General features: G+C 44.6%; 1 protein-coding gene across 1 annotated transcript; it reads right to left on the bottom strand.

Moving 5' to 3' along the window:
* Nucleotides 1-1,706: 1,706 nt before the first annotated feature.
* Nucleotides 1,707-5,950, bottom strand: LOC140872776 (uncharacterized). Its single transcript, XM_073275658.1, has 4 exons — nt 3,618-5,950; nt 2,274-3,545; nt 2,120-2,146; nt 1,707-2,073 (listed from the first exon to the last, which is right to left on the bottom strand). The coding sequence occupies exons 1-4, from the start codon at nt 5,948-5,950 to the stop codon at nt 1,707-1,709; spliced, it is 3,999 nt and encodes a 1,332-aa protein (XP_073131759.1).
* Nucleotides 5,951-24,236: the final 18,286 nt, after the last annotated feature.

The raw sequence follows: 24,236 nt of genomic DNA, 5'->3' as shown, positions 1-24,236 counted from the left end.
CCATAAAGATAGTGACGCCAGATCTTCAAAGCAAATACAATTGCTGCAAGTTCAAGATCATGAACATGATAACGAGTCTCGTGCGGTTTCAGCTGCCTCGATGCATACGCTATCACATGCTTATGCTGCATAAGAACACAACCCAAACCTCGGTTAGAAGCATCACAATACACTGTGAAACCTCCAGTACCCTTCGGAATAGAAAGAATTAGAGAACTGGTCAGTCTCCTCTTCAGATCAACAAAGCTAGCCTCGCAATCTGCATTCCAGACAAAAGGCGCATTCTTCTGAGTCAGCTGGGTAATAGGCTTGGTAATAGACGAGAAACCCTCGATGAAACGACGGTAATAACCAGCTAAACCCATGAAGCTTCGGATCTCAGGTACTGATGTCGGTCTAGGCCCCAATTCATAACCGCTTCGATCTTGCTGGGATCGACAGAAATCCCATCTTCAGAAATAATATGACCGAGAAAGACAACTCGATCTAACCAGAATTCGCATTTCGATAGCTTGGCAAACAACTGCTCAACTCGCAAAATCTGCAAGACGATTCTCAAGTGCTCTGCATGGTCAGTACGGTTCTTCGAGTAGATAAGAATATCATCAATAAATATAATGACGAACTCATCTAAATAACGCTGAAAGATACGGTTCATCAAACCCATAAAAACAGCTGGAGCGTTAGTCAAACCGAACGGCATGACTATAAACTCAAAGTGACCATACCTCGTTCTGAATGCGGTCTTAGGAACATATTCCTCTCGCACTCTCAGCTGATGGTAGCCTGACCTCAGATCAATTTTAGAGTAGACAGAAGAACCCTGCAGTTGATCAAACAAGTCATCTATTCGGGGTAAAGGATATATGTTCTTAACTGTAGCCTGATTCAATTGGAGGTAGTCGATACAGAGCCGCATAGAACCATCCTTCTTCCGAACAAAAAGAACAGGAGCACCCCAAGGCGATACACTAGGTCTGATGTATCCCTTGGAAATCAAATCCTCAAGCTGCTCCTTCAACTCTCTCAATTCAACAAGTGTCATACGATACGGAGCTTTTGAGATATGTTGAGTACCTGAAACTAAGTCAATGCTGAATTCGATTTTTCGAATAGGTGGTAAACCTGGAACATCTTCCGAAAACACATCAGCAAATTCTCTAACCACCGGTAAATCTACCAAAGCTGGGCTAGATTTTAGTACATCAACTGCATACACCAAAAATCCTTCTGCACCTCTCTGTAGCAAACGAGTCATAGATAACACTGAAATTAAAGGAATTCTAGATCGAGAACCCTTACCAAAGAATTTCCACTCGTCTGCCATTTCGGGTCTGAACCTGACCACTTTTTTTTTTTTTTTTTTTTTTTTTAAAAAAAACACCGCCGGGAGCGGGGGGGTTAGGCAGACCCCTACCTGTATATAAACATAAAAAAGCGATACAAATGAAACCTAAAGGAGGAGGGGGACTAGGCCAAGACCTCCCCAAAAGGCTATACAAAGGTAATACGAACATCAGAACAGCTAGGGTATCGAAAAATATACAACCAAAGCATCCCTAGGAAATAAGTATAAACAAATAATATCAAAGATAGCTAACTAAGTCAACGTCAGCAGTCATCCTGGGCAGCAAAAGCTAGAAGAGAACCACAGCTCGGCCCAGCAAAATCAAAAACGGACACTGAGGCGCGAAGAGTGGCTGGAATCAACCTGTGCAGTAAAACCTAGAGGAGATCCACAACTCCAGGCCAGCAAAATCAAATCCGACACTAAGATGGCACCATCCAAAGCTGAACAACAGATCAAAGCAATGCAAGAAATATGTCCAAAAGTCATGGTCAGCTGGGAAGTCACTATACATAGGCCGCGAGGAAAAAGAGGAGCGACCGCAAACCAGCAGGCCCAGAGCAAAAGAACAGGAAAATGGCGAAGGAAACTCAAGCCATAACCTAACTCCCAAGAAGACTGGAAGCCCAAAAAGCGAGGGGCACGAGAGACCGCCCACAAAACATCCAAACAACAGCAAGAACCAGGAAAGGATAAGCACAGTGAATGCCTGGTGATCCATCACCCTGAAGAAGCAAAGCAAGCGACAGGGGAACAGACTAACTCCAAAACCTCCGGAAAAGGGCCGGAGAGCTATACCTGCAAATAAAAATAAATAGCTACATATATCTAAATCTAGGATGACCTAGACCAAAAAGGAGAGCAAGCAAAGAAAAGGCAAGCCCAAGAGAAACGGCTATAAGCGAGCGTGAGGCTCTAAGAAAACCTAGATCTAAGGTAAGGAAGCCCGGAAGAGTCAGAACGGGCCAACACAGCGATGGGAGTGGTTAAAGGAACACCAATCTCCAACAAACACTGCCTATGATCATGAGCCTGCCGCGCCAACGCATCCGCAACCGAATTCCCTTCCCGATAGATATGCGAGAAATGAACCGGCCTATTCCGCACCAAAACACGCGTCCTCGAAACAATATGGTCCAAATCCCATCGGCACCTCCGAGATCTAAGAATCTGAATGGCAATCTGGGAATCAGTCTCAATCCAAAGGGGAAAAAGGCTAAGGTCAGAACAGAGAAGAATACCCCTCCAAATCGCCCAGAGTTCTGCACGGACATTGGACCCCAAACCAATGAACTCACTAAAAAACGCCAAGACCCTACCAGAAGAATCCCGGACAACCCCCCCCACAGACGACTCACCCGGGTTACCTCTCGAGCTCCCATCCACATTGAGCTTGAAGGACCCAGGTGGAGGCCTCAACCAACGGACGATCGCAGTCTTGTGAATCCGTTGGAGGCCGACCGAAATGCTCATCTTCCTCGCAGCCTGCAAAGCCCCCAGCCAAAGACGGGGCTTGATAACAGTTGCAGAATGAGCAAGTCTCAAATAAGACAAAATTTGGAACTTAACCTTCTCCGCAGAGTAGGGTAAGTGACGGTGCTTAGTATCATTGCGTGCAGTCCAGAGGAACCAAAGCACGACAAAAGGAATGAATTCCCTCACATTACCCCCCGGAGACCACTCGCGACCCCTTTTCCAAGCACTGAGAAACAGACTAAAGTTCTCAGTGGCAGGGATGCGAACTCTAAAGATAGCCCCAAAGAAATGCCACACAGAGCGGGCGATGGGACCGTCGATGAAAATGTGAGTGAATGTCTCCGACATCTCACAGCACTGGCATTTGGACACAAGGGAGAAGCCCCGCTGCTGGAGCACCTCATCCACAGGCAACCACCGATGCCAAAACCTCCACAGAAATAAGGACATGGTGGGCCTCATCCAGCGACCCCAACAGGGATTAAAGATATCCGAGACCGATCCTCTCGGTCTGACCTGCTCCCAAGCAGATCTCACAGAAAAGGCACAATCGGTGCTGTGGATCCAGATAGTCACATCCGGCTCATCCACCAAAACAGGAATCTGAACGATCTCCTCCGCCACCGAGGGAGCGACGACAGCGCAAAGGAGATCAAAATCCCAGTCTCCCTCCAAAAGGAAGCTGAAAACACGCACACACCGATCCCCTCTGACATTACACCTGCTCGACAAAGGGGCATCACCCAGTCAAGTATCATCCCAAAAAGAGACATCCCCAAGACCAATCCTCCACCGGATACCAGGCTCCGCACGAGGTCTAATCTGGAGCAAACGCCTCCAAGTGGGGGAAATGGCCCCACGAGAAAGAGCACAAATAGGGCTGACAGTCCGGCAATACTTCCTCGAGAGGAACCTCGCCCAGAGAGAGGAACCCTGCCGGAATCTGAACCACAGCTTCATGGAAAAGCTGTCAATAATGTCCTTGAGCCTGCGAAAACCCAGGCCTCCTTCTTTCACAGGGAGACAGGCGCGAGACCAGCGGGCCCAGTGCCACTTCTTCTCTAAGGGTCTGGAGCCCCAAAGAAAAGCATTGAAAATACGCTCCAATTTCTCCAAAACAGCTAAAGGAGGCTGGATCACCTGGCAGAGATGGATCGGGATCGAAAGGAGCACACTGCGGATCAGCGTCATCCTACTCCCAGGAGCAAGGAAACGGGACTCCCAGCCCTCCAGCTTTTTCCGGACCGACTGCAGAAGAGGCTCAAAGAGAGAGCACTTGCGGTTCCCACGGAAAAGCGGAGCTCCAAGGTATTTCAAGGGCAGATGCCCCTCCGCAAATCCAGTGATTTGCAGCAAACGGGAGCGGCGACGAGCGGTCCAGCCCGAAGGAAAGATCATAGCACTCTTGGCCACATTAACGAGCTGGCCCGAGCAATTTTCATAGTGAGCCAGAAAATCTTTGAGACGCTGAAGACCACAGGATCCCCCATTGGCAAAAATAATGACATCGTCAGCATAGGCCAAATGGGAAATCGGCAAATCACACCCAGACCGATACCTCAAATCAGCATGCTGGAGGAACAACCGGTCCAAGCCACGGGATAGATACTCCGCTCCAAGAACAAAGAGGAGGGGAGATAACGGGTCACCCTGTCTCAAGCCCCTCGAGGAAGCAAAGAAACCAGCAGGGGTGCCATTGACATTAACCGAGAACTTGCAAAAAGAAATGCAAGCCCTCACCATTCTCACAACCTGCTCCAAAAAACCAAACCTTTGGAGGACATCCAGAAGAAAAGACCATTGGACTCTATCATAGGCCTTAGCCATGTCCAATTTCATAATGACATTACCACCACGGGCAGGGAGATTAAGACTGTGAGTGAGCTCATGCGCGAGAAGGATATTGTCAGCAATCATCCGCCCTGGCACAAAGCCACTCTGACTCTGAGAAACGAGTCTCCCCACCACCGACCGCAGACGAGAGTATAAAAGCTTCGAGATAATCTTGTTGGAAACATTACACAAGCTGATGGGACGGAAGTCCGTCCAAGCTTGCGCACCCTCGATTTTGGGGATCAAAGTGATCGTGGTGGCAGTGAAGCCCTGGGGCATAAGAGAGCCCCGAAAGAAATCAAGGACAGCGTCCATGACATCATGCTGCACAAAATCCCAGCAGCTCTGAAAAAAAACCGAAGAAAACCCATCGGGGCCCGCCACACTATCCCGAGGGATGGAAAAGACAACAGCACGAACCTCTTCCAAGGAAGGTTCGGCGGCAAAGCTATGGTTCTCCTCCTCCGAAATCTCCGAGAAGAAGCCAGAAAAATCCGGAAGATCCAGGACAAAAGGATCTCCAGTGAGAAGGCGCTCGAAATAGGCAGCCCCTGACTGATTGATGAGACCAGGAGAGGTGAGGCAATTACCATCCTCCCAAATACGAAAGATCTTATTAACCACATTCTTCTTTTTCACCATGTTGTGGAAAAGCTTCGTATTCCTCTCCCCGTCCTCAAGCCAATTACAAGCAGCTTTCTGCTTCCAAAAATCCGCTTCCATAGCGGTGACTCTAAACAGCTCCTCATTGCATCTGGACAAGAAGGTCCAGCTATGCTCAGAGGAATCCGCTTCACAGGCAGCCTCAGCCAGTCTAACCGACCTCTCCGCCTCAGCGATCTTACCAAAAAGGTTCCCAAAAACATCCCGGTTCCACCACTTGAGGTGGCCCTTCAACCGTTTCAGCTTGGCAAAGAGCCTGGGCATGCCTTGCAAAGAGCAGGGCATGTTCCAGTTCAGCCTGACGGTTTGAAGGAACCCCGGGTGCCGAGTCCACATGCTCTGGAACCGAAACGAGCTCGGCCCCCGAGCAAAGACAGGAGCAGACACCAAAAGAGGACAATGATCCGAAACCGTGCGACTGAGGTGTTCAACCCTGATAGAGTTGAAATGGTCACCCCAATCCACAGAAACAAGAACTCTGTCAAGACGCTTCCAAATGGACTTATTCGTCCAAGTGAACGAAGAGCCCTCAAAGCCAGCGTCAACCAGCGCAGACTCCAAAAAAAAAATGATTAAACTCGTCCATGGGGAGCTGCCTCCCACCAGAAGAGCCAAGACACTCGGAGGCATCCCTCACGACATTAAAATCCCCCCCGACAAGCCAGGGACCATCAACTGGCTTGACCTGCAGCAAAGAAGCCCACAAGTCGCGCCGTAAAATGTAGTCACACTTGGCATACACGAAAGAGCAAAAAACAGGGGTCGGCAAAAAAGGAGGCGACACGCGAAGATGGAGGAACTGAGCGTGATCAAGGACATACTCCGCCATCACATCGTCCGCCAAAAAAACCCAAATATGACCAGAGACATTCGACAGAACTCTCTGGAAACCAAGGCGACGGGTCATGAAGCGCTGGTCAAGGGCAATCATCGGCTCCAAGATAGCCAAGATCTTGATACGCTTCTCTTTCACCAAGGCATGAAGCCTCTCCTGGGACTCAGAGCTCCTGAGTCCCCTGATGTTCCAAATTAGGCACTGCATTTGGAACGGGTGGAGTAAGGCCCCGTCTTCTTTCTAGACTCCTGGCGAGTCTGCTGTCGCTTCGTGTCAGAACGAAGCGTTCTCTTGGAGGGTGAGACAGAGAAATCAAAATCCTCATCATATCTCCCAAAATCTCTCCCATCACACGATTCAGTCCCACAGAAGGAACTTGAGTCGTCCTCGCTGACAAACTCAGTGATCGGATCAACGTCCTGACAAATAGTACCCTGCTGAGAGACAAGCCCCTCAAAGAACGGGGCGGAGGACTCCACAGGAGTCCCAGGAAGCGAGGGGATGGAGTGGCTACTGTGATTCAAATTACAAGTATCAGTAGCCTCAAAGGCAGGCACAGGAACAACCTGCGGGAAACCCAGCTCCATCTCACCAACCACTGAAGAGGCACCAACCTCTTCCTCCACCTGGCGAGCCCAAGAAAGGGCCAAGCAGGGGTCAGATCCCTCCTGGGGAACGACAACAGACTGCGGGTCAGGAGCACCAGCATCTCCTCCTATCGCAGTATCACTGGACCCAGAAGCAATGTCCTTAACAACATCTCCATCCACATGGAGATCTGGACTCTGCTCAGTAGACTCGAAAGGAGCCTCAGTCCTCAACTCAGAGCGACAAAGATCAGGCTCCTCAGGTAAAGACTCAAGAACTTGGAAGGCATTCTGAATACGCGAGACAGCCTGAGGAGGTGGCCGCCGCTGCTGGTTACGCCTTCTCTTCTTGGTGGTCCAATTTCCCGCCCCGGGGGCAAAAGGGTCAGGGCCTTCCGGGGCCACTGAAGGACCCGCCTCCTGAGGCTGCGGAGGAGGATTCCCGAACACAACCTTTTCCTTCCCAACGGAAGGCTTTGGACGAGGAGGTCTTGGGTTCTTCCCGTGGGAATAGCACACAGAGGTAGAATGACCCAACATCTTGCAATCAGTGTAGAAGGACCTGAACCTGACCACTTTCAGAAAGCAATCGACTGTTGCCCTGTACTTGGTTAAAGCATCTATACCGACAATACAATCAAAATCTGACAGTCCAAGTACAATACAGTCGAATTCTAACAAATTTCCTTCAAAACACAGTTCACAGTTCCTGATTAATCGGACAAAAATAATTCCTCCACCCAAAGGTGAAGTAACAGCTACTACTGTAGGCAACAACTCAGTAGGCAAAGCATTCAACAACACAAATTTCTCAGAGATAAAGGAATGGGAAGCACCTGTATCTATTAAGACATGAGCAAAATAACCAAAAATCAAACAGTTACCTGCTATAACATCATCAGGTGCTTCTTGTGCCTGATCCTCTGTCAAGGCGAAAACTCGTGCTTGCTGTCTCGGAGGCTGATTTGCACTGGTACTACCTCCCTGTCTGTTCTGCTGCTGCTAAGGTTGGAAAGAGTGAACTGCAGGAGACTGTCTCTCCGGCTGAGCTGCAGATCTAGATGAATTCCCACTCTGAGCTTTATCTCTGTTACGCTGTGGGCACATTTTAGAGAAGTGTCCCGATTGCTGACAGGTGTTGCAATTGCAAAAGACTCCCACACACTGATCCGGTGAGTGTCTTCCTCCACACTTGCTGCAGTACAAGGACGATGATCCAGAACTCTGCCCTGAACCAAACTGTTGGGAACCACTGGAACTAGACGAACTGTTCCCCTGCCTTTTGAACTGTTTACCTCTTGCTTTATACTGATCTTTTCTGTTTCCCCCACTGCTACCACTTTCATACCTCTGCTGCTGGTTCTGATGCTGAGGTGGCTGATTCTGATACTGAGATGGTTGGTTCTGATACTGCCTCTGCTGCTGAGGTGCCACTTGATTACCTCTTTGCCTCCACAAGCCTGTTTCTGCTCCCTTTGCGTGATTCATGGCATCCGCAAAGTTGCTAGGCCTGTTGGTGTTAACCAACGTGAAGACATCGGGATTCAAGCCATTGATGAAGTGATCTGCCTTTGCTTCTTCGTCGCAGGCAATTAGAGGTGCAAACCTCAACAAACTGTCAAACTTCGCTACATACTCTTCAATATTCAGATTCCCTTGCCTCAGATTGGAAACTCAGCTCCTTTATCTTTGCGGTACGAGATAGGGAAGAAACGTTTATAAATTCAGATTTAAAAAGAGTCCAAGTAACTTCCGTACCTCTACCCTCAAAAGCTTTCTTTGACATGATCCACCAGTTCTTTGCAACCCCACGAAGCTGATGAATAACTAACCTGATTCGGCGGTCATCGGTGTAGTCGAGGGAATCGAACAACTGATCAATATCATCCAACCAACTCTCACAGTCAACTGGATTTTCTGAACCCAACAACAACGGCGGATTGAAAGACTGAAACCTCTTCAGCAAGGTTTCCATTAGCGTCGCTGTAGCATTCAACTCAACCGTTTCAGTACTAGCTTGCTCAGTTGCAGGAACAACTGGCGGTGGGTTTCTGTTTATCACTCGACGAGGACCCATCTGATAATCAAAGGTTAGGACACGAGATAATTCAATCGCTAAAAACAGTGCCCTTACAACCGCTTGGAATACCCAATACCAGTCGAGAACAGAAATAGTTATATCTCAAGTAGATCATGGTTTATTAATTTAAATCACACAATCATGTAATTCAAATAATGCTCAAACAATAAAGCATGCTCGCATGGAATTAAGTACACAAATAAATAATTCAAACACATGCGAGGAGCCATTGCACACAGACTCGATCTACCCCGCTCACTCTAGTTCGACCAAGAATCTTAACTCTATGATACCACTTAATGTGAGACCTCGGTTCTAAACAACTAATCTCGGATTAAACAACAATTAAGCGAACAAGAATCAAGGAGCAAACCAATTCAAAAGTTTTTTTTTTAAACGCCGCGCGCCCGCGCGAGGCACCAAGCTCGCGCGTGCGCGGGCTTCATCACCCGAGACCAACCAAAGGCTCGCGCCCGCGCGAGGTGCCAACCTCGCGCGCGCGGGCAAACAATTCAGAGGCCCATCGAAGGCCTCGCCCGCGCGTGGAAGATCTGGGCAGAAAATGCTCAGGCTGCAGAAAAAAAAAGAAAAGGATTTCGCGCTTGGTCCGACATGCCTTCAAATACATATGCAATAACAGGGTGTAGGGAAACACGCCATAACAAGTCATGCTTTCAGAAGGCCTAAAAACAGCAAGAAGTTTAAATCGATACAACAACAACATACTTCGATTTTTGATTACAATCCGAATACAAACTAATTCGAATAACAAAACATATCAAGTTCGAGTTCTAACATGCTTCAATCTTAAACTAGATAAACATGATAATTCGACTTCTAAACCGAGTCTCACTTCTACTACTTGCCCTCGAAGCTAACCATGCCTCTTCTGACTTGTTCCTGCCCCACCTGTTGCCAAGTACACATACAAAACAAAGCAACAGCCGGATAACCGGTGAGAACGACATTCCCAGTAAAAGAAACATAACAAGTAATACAAGTAACAAACATGCTTTCAATACAATAACGTAATTAATAACAACTTAATGAAATGCATGTCTTTAAACAGGGATATCAAATCTGATAACGAGGGATTGCTGCTGTGCCTTTGGGATCCCGAGGATAAGATCACGTAACAACTCACCGACTCTCCCAATCAAGGTGGTGCCACGTATCTCACTCCTCTAGACTTTGAGCAACTATAATGAGTATGATAGCACCAGACGAAACGACTACGACCTGGGCCACTCAATCATAGTTCCCAAACGTCTAAACAAAAAGAGCGGTTCTGCCCGCTGAAACAAGATTGGCTCAAGATGAATGCATAACAGAAACATAATCCTTTTAACAAAATCCAATACAATCAAACAATACACAAGTTCCTCATGCTAGAACAAGTGTAGATGCAAGTATGTGATTTCAAAAGGGAAAACTCGAGAACCACAGTCCCGAGTATGCTATCCCGCTACGATGACTGCTTTTACCTTTCAATGCAGTAGCTCCCAACTCTGGATACGCTACAAAAGAGATTGTATCAACAACTACACAATCTAACCACAACAAGGCAACGGTTCAAGGAAAACTCTTTATACCGTTCTTCGTTCAATCTCTGAAACGATAAAACAGCTGCTAACTCAGGGCTTGACAACTCCAAACGAATCTGTTCAGATACAAGATATGATTGATCAATAACCACGATCAACTTACAAGCCAAGTTCATAACTCAAAAACGGTTCGAAATCTCCAAAACTCAAACCGACGGCATAACGGCTATAACTGAACAAACTGGATATGCAGACAGCAGTTCAATACCGATATCAACTCGATTCAAAGCTAATATAACAACAACAAGACAAACCCAACAAATCTCAAAACCATGATTTTCGAAAATGGCTTCCAAAAATCATAACAAATCCGAACGTCGCTCTATTTCAAAACTGACAGATAATAAACGATCAGAACTCTGTAGAGAACAACATACTCGAATCTAGAACGATTCTAACAACATCCAAAAACTAGAATGTATCCGATCGTAGAAGAACTTACAATATAACGAAGCTCTCGTTGCTGTGATCGCTAATCTGCCTTCAGAAATAATTTCTAACGGACGGATCGACAAAATCGGAGAATTCCAAAGCTTGAAGAAACGTTTTGGGCGCCTACAATGGAGGTTCACGCTTTGGGGAGGAAGGAGAAGTGATGAAAATAAAAATCTAAGTGTAGATAAAATATTAAATCCCCTATTTGCGTTTTAGTCCCTGAAATTTCCAAAATTTGCAAAAAGGACCCTGATCAAAATCAAGTCGGCTCGTGAACTCTGCAATCTCTGATTAACTCAAATAAACTCATTTAAGATAAAAACGGGGCGTTACAATTCTCCCCCAATAAGAAGATATTTCGTCCTCGAAATCAACGAGAACCACAACTCATAAGATAGAATAAAGAACTAAAGACAGTAAGAAGAACTCACGTCATCCGAATAGCTCTGGAAAACGTTGTCTCATGTCAGATTCTGTCTCCCAAGTCGCTTCCTCAACATCGTGTCGTCTCCACTGCACTTTCACTAACGGAATCAACTTGGTTCTGAGTTGCTTTTCTTTCCGATCAAGGATCTGAATCGGTCGCTCAAAGTAGCTCAGAGTCTCGTCTAACTCGGCTTCATCAGGCTGAAGGATATGAAAAGGATCTGGATGATACTTTCGGAGCATAGAGACGTGAAAAACGTCGTGAATACCAGATAAAAACGGAGGAAGTGCAAGTCTGTAGGCAAGATCGCCTATCTTCTCGAGAATCTCGTACGGACCGATGAATCTCGGAGATAACTTTCCTCTCTTACCGAATCTGACGGTGCCTCTGAACGGAGAAATCTTAAGGAATACACGGTCTCCCTGCTCAAAACTCAGAGGTCGACGTCTAACATTCGCATAATTTGCTTGTCTATCTTGAGCTGTCTTCATTCTGGTCTGAATGATCTTAACCCGATCTACCATATCTCTAAGCATATCCGATCCCAAATCTGGTGACTCGGACAAGTCATCCCAAAACAACGGAGATCGGCATTTCTTAACCGTACAATGCCTCAAAAGGCGCCATACCGATACTCGCTTGGAAGCTGTTGTTGTAAGAAAACTCGACAAGAGGCAAATAATCCTGCCAACTAGTGCCAAAGTATAGCACTACCGCTCGCAGCATATCCTCCAACGTCTGGATAGTCCACTCTGACTGTCCATCCGTCTGAGGATGATAAGCTGTACTCAGGTGCAAACGAGTACCAAGTGCCTCTTGCAAACTATGCCAGAAGTGCGAAGTGAATCTTGGGTCTCTGTCTGAAACGATCGACTTCGGCACCCCATGCAATCTCACAACATTTCTAACATACAACTCAGCCATCTGATCGTGACGATACGTCATCCTATAAGGAATAAAGCAAGCTGACTTCGTCAATCGGTCGATTACTACCCAAATGGCATCGCATCCTCGAACGGATCGTGGTATCTTTGTGACGAAATCCATAGAAATGTGATCCCATTTCCATTTAGGAATAGATAGACTGTGCAATAGACCACCTGGTCGCTTCCGCTCTGCTTTCACTTGCTGACAGTTCAAACACCGTGATACAAACCTCGTGATGTTGCTCTTCATTTTCTTCTACCAGAACTGACTCTTCAGATCATTGTACATCTTACGACCTCCAGGATGAATGCTAAACCGACTGCAATGAGCCTCTCCGAGAATACGCTGTCTCAACTCCAAAATATAAGGCACAACAATACGGTTATTCACAAACAAAACGTCATCTCTAACCTGGAATCCTGACTGATGCCCAGTTTTGAATTTCTCTACTGAAACCTGAATGCTCGGCTCAGACTTCTGTGCTTCTCTGATCGCAACAAACAACTCTGGCTCGACTTGAATAGCAAATACTCTGATAGTCTTCCTATCTGTTTCAAACTCTAAACCAGAAGTGCAACAATCATCGACCAACTGAGAAACACCGATAGTAGAAAGAGATAAAGAACAAAGCTTTCGGCTCAAGGCATCTGCAACTGCATTCGAATTCTCCGGATATATGTGATCTCACAGTCGAAATCCTTCAACAGATCTAACCATCTTCTATGTCTCATATTCAGCTCTGCCTATGAAAACAAGTACTTAAGACTCTTATGATCAGAAAATATCTCGAAGGACTCACCATAAAGATAGTGACGCCAGATCTTCAAAGAAAATACAATTGCTGCAAGTTCAAGATCATGAACATGATAACGAGTCTCGTGCGGTTTCAGCTGCCTCGATGCATACGCTATCACATGCTTATGCTGCATAAGAACACAACCCAAACCTCGGTTAGAAGCATCACAATACACTGTGAAACCTCCAGTACCCTTCGGAATAGAAAGAATTGGAGAACTGGTCAGTCTCCTCTTCAGATCAACAAAGCTAGCCTCGCAATCTGCATTCCAGACAAAAGGCGCATTCTTCTGAGTCAGCTGGGTAATAGGTTTGGTAATAGACGAGAAACCCTCGATGAAACGACGGTAATAACCAGCTAAACCCATGAAGCTTCGGATCTCAGGTATTGATGTCGGTCTAGGCCCCAATTCATAACCGCTTCGATCTTGCTGGGATCGACAGAAATCCCATCTTCAGAAATAATATGACCGAGAAAGACAACTCGATCTAACCAGAATTCGCATTTCGATAGCTTGGCAAACAACTGCTCAACTCGCAAAATCTGCAAGACGATTCTCAAGTGCTCTGCATGGTCAATACAGTTCTTCGAGTAGATAAGAATATCATCAATTAATATAATGACGAACTCATCTAAATAACGCTGAAAGATACGGTTCATCAAACCCATAAAAACAGCTGGAGCGTTAGTCAAACCAAACGGCATGACTATAAACTCAAAGTGACCATACCTCGTTCTGAATGCGGTCTTAGGAACATATTCCTCTCGCACTCTCAGCTAATGGTAGCCTGACCTCAGATCAATTTTAGAGTAGACAGAAAAACCCTGCAGTTGATCAAACAAGTCATTTATTCGGGGTAAAGGATATATGTTCTTAACTGTAGCCTGATTCAATTGGAGGTAGTCGATACAGAGCCGCATAGAACCATCCTTCTTCCGAACAAAAAGAACAGGAGCACCCTAAGGCGATACACTAGGTCTGATGTATCCCTTGGAAATCAAATCCTCAAGCTGCTCCTTCAACTCTCTCAATTCAACAAGTGTCATACGATACGGAGCTTTTGAGATATTTTGAGTACCTGGAACTAAGTCAATGCTGAATTCGATTTTTCGAATAGGTGGTAAACCTGGAACATCTTTCGAAAACACATCAGCAAATTCTCTAACCACCGGTAAATCTACCAAAGCTGGGCTAGATTTTAGTACATCAACTGCATACACCAAAAATCCTTCTGCACCTCTCTGTAGCAAACGAGTCATAGATAACACTGAAATTAAAGGAATTCTAGATCGAGAACCCTTACCAAAGAATTTCCACTCGTCTGCCATTTCGGGTCTGAACCTGACCACTTTTAGAAAGCAATCGACTGTTGCCCTGTACTTGGTTAAAGAATCTATACCGACAATACAATCAAAATCTGACAGTCCAAGTACAATACAGTCGAATTCTAACAAATTTCCTTCAAAACACAGTTCACAGTTCTTGATTAATCGGACAGAAACAATTCCTCCACCCAAAGGTGAAGTAACAGCTACTACTGTAGGCAACAACTCAGTAGGCAAAGCATTCAACAACACAAATTTCTCAGAGATAAAGGAATGGGAAGCACCTGTATCTATTAAGACATGAGCAGAATAACCAAAAATCAAACAGTTACTTGCTATAACATCATCAGGTGCTGCTTGTGCCTGATCCTCTGTCAAGGCGAAAACTCGTGCTTGCTGTCTCGGAGGCTGATTTGCACTGGTACTACCTCCCTGTCTGTTCTGCTGCTGCTGAGGTTGGAAAGAGTGAACTGCAGGAGACTGTCTCTCCGGCTGAGCTGCAGATCTAGATGAATTCCCACTCTGAGCTCTATCTCTGTTACGCTGTGGGCACATTTTAGAGAAGTGTCCCGGTTGCTGACAGGTGTTGCAATTGCCAAAGACTCCCACACACTGATCCGGTGAGTGTCTTCCTCCACACTTGCTGCAGTACAAGGACGATGATCCAGAACTCTGCCCTGAACCAAACTGTTGGGAACCACTGGAACTAGACGAACTGTTCCCATGCCTTTTGAACTGTTTACCTCTTGCTTTATACTGATCTTTTCTGTTTCCCCCACTGCTACAACTTTCATACCTCTGCTGCTGGTTCTGATGCTGAGGTGGCTGATTCTGATACTGAGATGGTTGGTTCTGATACTGCCTCTGCTGCTGAGGTGCCACTTGATTACCTCTTTGCCTCCACAAGCCTGTTTCTGCTCCCTTTGCGTGATTCATGGCATCCGCAAAGTTGCTAGGCCTGTTGGTGTTAACCAACGTGAAGACATCGGGATTCAAGCCATTGATGAAGTGATCTGCCTTTGCTTCTTCGTCGCAGGCAATTAGAGGTGCAAACCTCAACAAACTGTCAAACTTCGCTACATACTCTTCAATATTCAGATTCCCTTGCCTCAGATTGGCAAACTCAGCTCCTTTATCTTTGCGGTACGAGATAGGGAAGAAACGTTTATAAAATTCAGATTTAAAAAGAGTCCAAGTAACTTCCGTACCTCTACCCTCAAAAGCTTTCTTTGACATGATCCACCAGTTCTTTGCAACCCCACGAAGCTGATGAATAACTAACCTGATTCGGCGGTCATCGGTGTAGTCGAGGGAATCGAACAACTGATCAATATCATCCAACCAACTCTCACAGTCAACTGGATTTTCTGAACCCAACAACAACGGCGGATTGAAAGACTGAAACCTCTTCAGCAAGGTTTCCATTAGCGTCGCTGTAGCATTCAACTCAACCATTTCAGTACTAGCTTGCTCAGTTGCAGGAACAACTGGCGGTGGGTTTCTGTTTATCACTCGACAAGGACCCATCTGATAATCAAAGGTTAGGACACGAGATAATTCAATCGCTAAAAACAGTGCCCTTACAACCGCTTGGAATACCGTTAACCAGTCAAGAACAGAAATAGTTATATCTCAAGTAGATCATGCTTTATTAATTTAAATCACACAACCATGTAATTCAAATAATGCTCAAACAATAAATCATGCTCGCATGGAATTAAGTACACAAATAAATAATTCAAACACATGCGAGGAGCCATTGCACACAGACTCGATCTACCCCGCTCACTCTAGTTCGACCAAGAATCTTAACTCTATGATACCACTTAATGTGAGACCTCGGTTCTAAACAACTAATCTCGGATTAAACAACAATTAAGCGAACAAGAATCAAGGAGCAAACCAATTCAAAAGTTTTTTTTTAAACGCCGCGCGCCCGCGCGAGGCACCAAGCTCGCGCGTGCGCGGGCTTCATCACCCGAGACCAACCAAAGGCTCGCGCCCGCGCGAGGTACCAAGCTCGCGCGCGCGGGCAAACAATTCAGAGGCCCATCGAAGGCCTCGCCCGCGCGCGGAAGATCTGGGCAGAAAATGCTCAGGCTGCAGAAAAAAAAAAAAGGATTTCGCGCTTGGTCCGACATGCCTTCAAATACATATGCAATAACAGGGTGTAGGGAAACACGCCATAACAAGTCATGCTTTCAGAAGGCCTAAAAACAACAAGAAGTCTAAATCGATACAACAACAACATACTTCGATTTTTGATTACAATCCGAATACAAACTAATTCGAATAACAAAACATATCAAGTTCGAGTTCTAACATGCTTCAATCTTAAACTAGATAAACATGATAATTCGACTTCTAAACCGAGTCTCACTTCTACTACTTGCCCTCGAAGCTAACCATGCCTCTTCTGACTTGTTCCTGCCCCACCTGTTGCCAAGTACACATACAAAACAAAGCAACAGCCGGATAACCGGTGAGAACGACATTCCCAGTAAAAGCAACATAACAAGTAATACAAGTAACAAACATGCTTTCAATACAATAACGTAATTAATAACAACTTAATGAAATGCATGTCTTTAAACAGGGATATCAAATATGATAACGAGGGATTGCTGCTGTGCTTTTGGGATCCCGAGGATAAGATCACGTAACAACTCATCGACTCTCCCAATCGAGGTGGTGCCACGTATCTCACTCCTCTAGACTTTGAGCAACTATAATGAGTATGATAGCACCAGACGCAACGACTACGACCTGGGCCACTCAATCATAGTTCCCAAACGTCTTAACAAAAAGAGGGGTTCTGCCCGCTGAAACAAGATTGGCTCAAGATGAATGCATAACAGAAACATAATCCTTTTAACAAAATCCAATACAATCAAACAATACACAAGTTCCTCATGCTAGAACAAGTGTAGATGCAAGTATGTGATTTCAAAAGGGAAAACTCGAGAACCACAGTCCCGAGTATGCTATCCCGCTACGATGACTGCTTTTACCTTTCAATGCAGTAGCTCCCAACTCTGGATACGCTACAAAAGAGATTGTATCAACAACTACACAATCTAACCAAAACAAGGCAACGGTTCAAGGAAAACTCTTTATACCGTTCTTCGTTCAATCTCTGAAACGATCAAACAGATGCTAACTCAGGGCTTGACAACTCCAAACGAATCTGTTCAGATACAAGATATGATTGATCAATAACCACGATCAACTTACAAGCCAAGTTCATAACTCAAAAACGGTTCGAAATCTCCAAAACTCAAACCGACGGCATAACAGCTATAACTGAACAAACTGGATATGCAGACAGCAGTTCAATACCGATATCAACTCGATTCAAAGCTAATATAACAACAACAAGACAAACCCAACAAATCTCAAAACCATGATTTTCGAAAATGGCTTCCAAAAATCATAACAAATCCGAACGTCGTTCTATTTCAAAACTGACAGATAATAAACGATCAGAACTCTGTAGAGAACAACATACTCGAATCTAGAACGATTCTAACAACATCCAAAAACTAGAATGTATCCGATCGTAGAAGAACTTACAATATAACGAAGCTCTCGTTGCTGTGATCGCTAATCTGCCTTCAGAAATAATTTCTAACGGACGGATCGACAAAATCGGAGAATTCCAAAGCTTGAAGAAACGTTTTGGGCGCCTACAATGGAGGTTCACGCTTTGGGGAGGAAGGAGAAGTGATGAAAATAAAAATCTAAGTGTAGATAAAATATTAAATCCCCTATTTGCGTTTTAGTCCCTGAAATTTCCAAAATTTGCAAAAAGGACCCTGATCAAAATCAAGTCGGCTCGTGAACTCTGCAATCTCTGATTAACTCAAATAAACTCATTTAAGATAAAAACGGGGCGTTACAATTCTCCCCCAATAAGAAGATATTTCGTCCTCGAAATCAACGAGAACCACAACTCATAAGATAGAATAAAGAACTAAAGACAGTAAGAAGAACTCACGTCATCCGAATAGCTCTGGAAAACGTTGTCTCATGTCAGATTCTGTCTCCCAAGTCGCTTCCTCAACATCGTGTCGTCTCCACTTCACTTTCACTAACGGAATCAACTTGGTTCTGAGTTGCTTTTCTTTCCGATCAAGGATCTGAATCGGTCGCTCAAAGTAGCTCAGAGTCTCGTCTAACTCGGCTTCATCAGGCTGAAGGATATGAAAAGGATCTGGATGATACTTTTGCAGCATAGAGACGTGAAAAACGTCGTGAATACCAGATAAAAACGGAGGAAGTGCAAGTCTGTAGGCAAGATCGCCTATCTTCTCGAGAATCTCGTACGGACCGATGAATCTCGGAGATAACTTTCCTCTCTTACCGAATCTGACGGTGCCTCTGAACGGAGAAATCTTAAGGAATACACGGTCTCCCTGCTCAAAACTCAGAGGTCGACGTCTAACATTCGCATAATTTGCTTGTCTATCTTGAGCTGTCTTCATTCTGGTCTGAATGATCTTAACCCGATCTACCATATCTCTAAGCATATCCGATCCCAAATCTGGTGACTCGGACAAGTCATCCCAAAACAACGGAGATCGGCATTTCTTACCGTACAATGCCTCAAAAGGCGCCATACCGATACTCGCTTGGAAGCTGTTGTTGTAAGAAAACTCGACAAGAGGCAAATAATCCTGCCAACTAGTGCCAAAGTATAGCACTACCGCTCGCAGCATATCCTCCAACGTCTGGATAGTCCGCTCTGACTGTCCATCCGTCTGAGGATGATAAGCTGTACTCAGGTGCAAACGAGTACCAAGTGCCTCTTGCAAACTATGCCAGAAGTGCGAAGTGAATCTTGGGTCTCTGTCTGAAACGATCGACTTCGGCACCCCATGCAATCTCACAACATTTCTAACATACAACTCAGCCATCTGATCGTGACGATACGTCATCCTATAAGGAATAAACTGTTGGAAAACTGGCGAGTTCCCAGACCAATTACGATTGATACCCGGTGCAGCGGAAGTTTAAAATTTTTCTCATGGAACGATTCCATGGTGTGGGTATCAACCATACAACGATTGAATTATTGTGTGTGTAAAATTTAAATAACAGTTATTAAATAAATTTTACCTCAAATCTCGCAACGAGATTAATGGACACCAACAGAACAATTCTGCTCTTGTTGTCTCTCCCTGGAACCGATGAACGCCTTCAATCAGGTCCACGAACAGAGGTTTAATCCCTCTGATAGATTGCACTAGAAAATCTATCAGAAGTTTTCTGCGAAGAGAATACATGAATTTGATTCGTTATTCCTTACTGCGATTCAAAATCACAGACCGGAATTTCTCGGGCAGAGCAAGGAAGGGGTCGGCCGAAATTTTCTTTTAGAGAGACTAGGGTTTTCGATTTTTGCTCTCAAAATTATGACCTGTTGTGTGTAATTTCTGTACTGAAATAACTTATTTATAATGCAGGCCACTAACACCTTAGGGCCCATTAGTCATAAGCTGGGGCCCTGACAAGCAAAGCCCGCTCGTTCAGAAATTAATATAAAATTCATCGTGACTCCGATTGATGAAACGATTTCACCAATGTGCACAGAAACCATTTCTGCACATTTTAAAGTCAAAATAAATTTTCCTGAATCCGAATTCAGTGGTTTCCAAAAATGTCCATCCCTATGTCATTTTAGGAAACCCTACTCCCTTACTCTTATTTAAGAAGTCCAACTCCTTAGTTCATTAAATTTAACTCTTTAAATTTAACTATCTCAACGGGGATTAAAACTCCATTACACTGTGTGACCCTCAATGGTTCAGGGATACAGCTAGCCGTGGGCTCACAACTCCTTGTGACTCGGAACAACACTTTTCCGACTTGCCCAACGAATCATGGTAAAGCGCCTAGCAACATCGCCCCATGATTCCCTAGGTATCACTGATAGTGCCTACAAGAACCAGTAGATTTTGGTTAGCGTACAGTACGGTCCCTTCATCCATATATCCCGATCGAATCAACAACCATTGGTATATCGAGAGTCGCTCAAGATTCGATAACTATGCAATGCATCTTGAAGATCAAATTAGTGACATCGCATGTGCTACTAAGAAACCATTTCTTAAATCACATCAAGTACTCTGGCCAGAGATTTGTCACACTAATATCTCCTCAGATCGCATAGGATATCCACACTCGCAAGTATGTGGTGAATCCTTGACAACAATGCATTGACTCCTATATGTGTCGTAACTGTACCCAATCTCGACACCTGATGACCCCCTCAGAGTCGGTAAACGAGTCAAAGCACAGCACTAGCATATAGAGTCTCCATGATGTTTCAAGTCGTAAGGACTAATGGTGTACAACCAAAACCGCGGACTTTATCCACTCGATAAGTGATAACCACTTGGAAAGTCCGGATAGGGTAGTTCGACTATTCATCCTATGAATATCCATTTGCATGCTTCGAACATCTCCATGTTCCCTACCAATGAAACGTGGTACTCCGCATCGCAAATGCTAGTCTCAAACTCGAGCGATCCTTATCCTTATTATCGGACGGCTCAATCGACTAGGAACGGTTTTAGAATATACAGTGACTATAAGATGTATTTCATGATAGACATCTCCATGTTCTACCACATCTTACATACACTATAGTATATTCAAGGTCTTTATCAAAACAACAATAGTATATCACAATATAACAATATGAAGTAATATAAAGTCATTGCCATAAAAGTGTAAATAATATTAAACAAAAGATTGTTTATACAAAGAGTCAACAAAGCCCATAGCCACACAGTTGGCTCACTGGGCACCCACTCTTACAATCTCCCACTTGCCCTATAGCCAACTAGTCATACTACGTAGACCCATTGCTTCGCGATGTTTGTCAAACAATGGTCCTGGCAAAGGCTTAGTAAGCGGATCAGCGATATTGTCTGCAGAGGCCAATCGTTCGACACTGATGTCTCCTCTTTCCACAATCTCCCGGATTATGTGGTATTTCCTCAGTACGTGTTTGGATCTTTGATGAGACCTTGGTTCCTTTGCTTGAGCAACGGCACCCGTGTTGTCGCAGTACACCGGGACTGGACCAACAAATTCAGGAATGACGCCCAACTCTTGGACGAAATTCCTCATCCAAACGGCCTCTTTAGCAGCAGCTGATGCTGCAATGTATTCAGCCTCAGTGGTGGAATCCGCTGTGGTGTCCTGCTTGGAACTCTTCCAAGAGACAGCACCGCCATTGAGCATGAACACAAATCCAGAGGTTGACTTCGAGTCATCCACATCACTTTGGAAGCTAGAGTCGGTATAGCCTTCCAGTTTGAGTTCTCGTCCTCCATAAACCATGAACATATTCTTAGTCCTTCGCAAGTACTTAAGAATGTCCTTCACGGCTTTCCAATGCATCTGACCAGGATTAGACTGATATCTGCTCGTGACACTCAGAGCAAATGCTACATCCGGTCTGGTAGATATCATCCCATACATGATACTACCTATAGCTGACGCATATGGTACATGTGTCATATTCTCTATCTCTGCATCAGTCTTGGGACACATAGACTTGGATAGAGAAACTCCATGACACATGGGTAGATGTCCTCTCTTGGACCCATCCATTGAAAACCGTTTCAATATGGTATCGATGTAGGTTGATTGAGTGAGTCCTATCATTCTCTTAGATCTATCCCTATAGATCTGTATCCCAAGAATGTAGGATGCCTCACCCAAATCCTTCATCGAAAATCTACCTGATAACCATATCTTTGTTGACTGCAACATCCCTACATCATTCCCAATGAGTAGGATGTCATCAACATAAAGTACTAAGAATGTCACCGCATCCTTAACTACTTTCTTGTACACGCAAGGTTCCTCCGGGTTCTTGATGAAACCAAAATCTTTTATTGTTTCATCAAATTTCTGGTTCCAACTTCTTGATGCTTGTTTTAGACCATAAATTGATCTCTGAAGCTTGCATACCTTATGCTCGCTTCCCATGGATGTGTACCCCTCAGGCTGCTTCATATAGATTTCCTCCTTAATGTCTCCATTAAGAAAAGCAGTCTTCACATCCATTTGCCATATCTCATAGTCATACCATGCAGCTATGGCAATTAGGATTCTTATGGACTTGAACATTGCAACTGGTGAAAAGGTTTCGTCATAGTCAACTCCTTGCCTTTGAGTATAACCTTTAGCCACCAATCGCGCCTTGTAAGTCAATATCTTACCATCAGGCCCAAGCTTTCTTTTGTAGATCCATTTACACCCTATTGGAACAATTCCATCGGGAGGATCCACTAAAGACCAGACTTGGTTAGTATGCATCGAATCCAATTCAGACTGCATAGCTTCAAGCCATAAATTCGAATCCGCATCAGAAATTGCTTCCTTGAAGCTTCTTGGATCACATCCAATGTCGGGTTCATCTTGACCCTCTTCAAGAAGAAGACCATATCGAACTGGAGGTCTAGAAGTCCTCTCGGATCTTCTAGGTGCAGGCGTGTCCAGCAATGGTTCCTGAGGTGTGGGATCGTTATTTTGTATTTCGGGTTCTTCTCGAACTTCTTCGAGTTCCATCATCTCGCCTTTCTTATCCAATAAGAACTCTTCTCCAAGAAGGTGGCATTCCGTGAAACAAACACCTTTGTTTCAGCAGGATAATAGAAATAATATCCGATTGAATTCTTCGGATACCCCACAAAATAACACAAGCTGGATCGACTATCCAACTTATCTCCCACTGTCCGCTTCACGTAAGCAGGACATCCCAAATCCTCAAGTACGAATACTTAGGAGCTTTGCCATTCCATAACTCGTATGGTGTTTTGTCCACTGCTTTAGTGTGGACGTTATTCAACAACAATACCGCCGTTTCAAGCGCATAGCCCCAAAACGAAGGTGGAAGCTCAGTGAAGCTCATCATGGATCGAACCATGTCCAACAAAGTTCGATTACGACGCTCCGATACACCATTAAGCTGTGGTGTCATAGGAGGAGTCCACTGAGAGAGAATCCCATTCTCTTTCAGATAGTCCAAAAACTCGGTACTCAAGTATTCTCCACCTCGATCCGATCGAAGTGCTTTAATACTTTTACCTAGCTTGTTTTCTACTTCAGCCTTGAATTCTTTGAACTTTTCAAATGCTTCAGACTTATATTTCATTAAATATAAATACCCATACCTAGAATAATCATCAGTAAAGGTAATGAAGTAGGTGTGGCCATGTTGAGTCCCTACTCTAAATGGACCACAAACATCTGTATGGATCAAATCCAACAGATTTTGACTACGCTCAGGCTTCCCCTTAAAAGGAGATTTAGTCATTTTCCCTTTTAGGCAGGATTCACAAGTAGGTAGAGAGTTAATATCAGACATATCAAACATGCCCTCTCCCACTAGCTTGTTCATCCTCCTTGAGGAAATATGACCTAGTCTAGCGTGCCATAGGTTTGCCGGGTTTTGACTATCGATTTTCCTTTTGTTTGTTGTTGCCGGTTTGTCAATACAATTCACTGGAACGTCTTTTAGTTTTAAATTATATAGATCGTTTTCAAGTTGTCCATTTCCAATTAAACATTCATTCTTGTAAATACTGCAAATCCCATTCACAAAATTACAAGAATAACCATCTCTATCAAGCATAGAAATAGAAATAATGTTTTTAATTAAATCTGGCACAAATAAAACATCTCTCAACAATAATTTAAAACCGTTCTGCAATATTAAACAAACATCTCCAATGGCCGTAGCTTCAACTCTGGAACCATTCCGAGCCTCAGCTGGGTCTCACCCATTCTAAGCCTGCGACTTCTTGTCATCACCTGCAAATCATTGCAAATGTGAGATCCACATCCGGTATCCAATACCCAAGAAGTTGTATTAAGTGACA

This window comes from Henckelia pumila, unplaced genomic scaffold (assembly GCF_033568475.1).
Source record: "Henckelia pumila isolate YLH828 unplaced genomic scaffold, ASM3356847v2 CTG_477:::fragment_1, whole genome shotgun sequence".
NCBI lineage: Eukaryota > Viridiplantae > Streptophyta > Magnoliopsida > Lamiales > Gesneriaceae > Henckelia > Henckelia pumila.
This window is presented reverse-complemented; position numbering and strand designations above follow the sequence as displayed.

Excerpts from the sequence above, each read along its gene's own strand:
- LOC140872776 (XM_073275658.1), bottom strand. The coding sequence starts at position 5,950 with ATGCCTCCGAGTGTCTTGGCTCTTCTGGTGGGAGGCAGCTCCCCATGG. Across the intron at positions 3,546-3,617 it reads CGTGCGGAGCCTGGTATCCG|GTGTAATGTCAGAGGGGATC; the intron begins GTGGAGGATTGG and ends TTTGTCGAGCAG. Across the intron at positions 2,074-2,119 it reads TCTCCGGCCCTTTTCCGGAG|GGTGATGGATCACCAGGCAT; the intron begins GTTTTGGAGTTA and ends TTGCTTCTTCAG.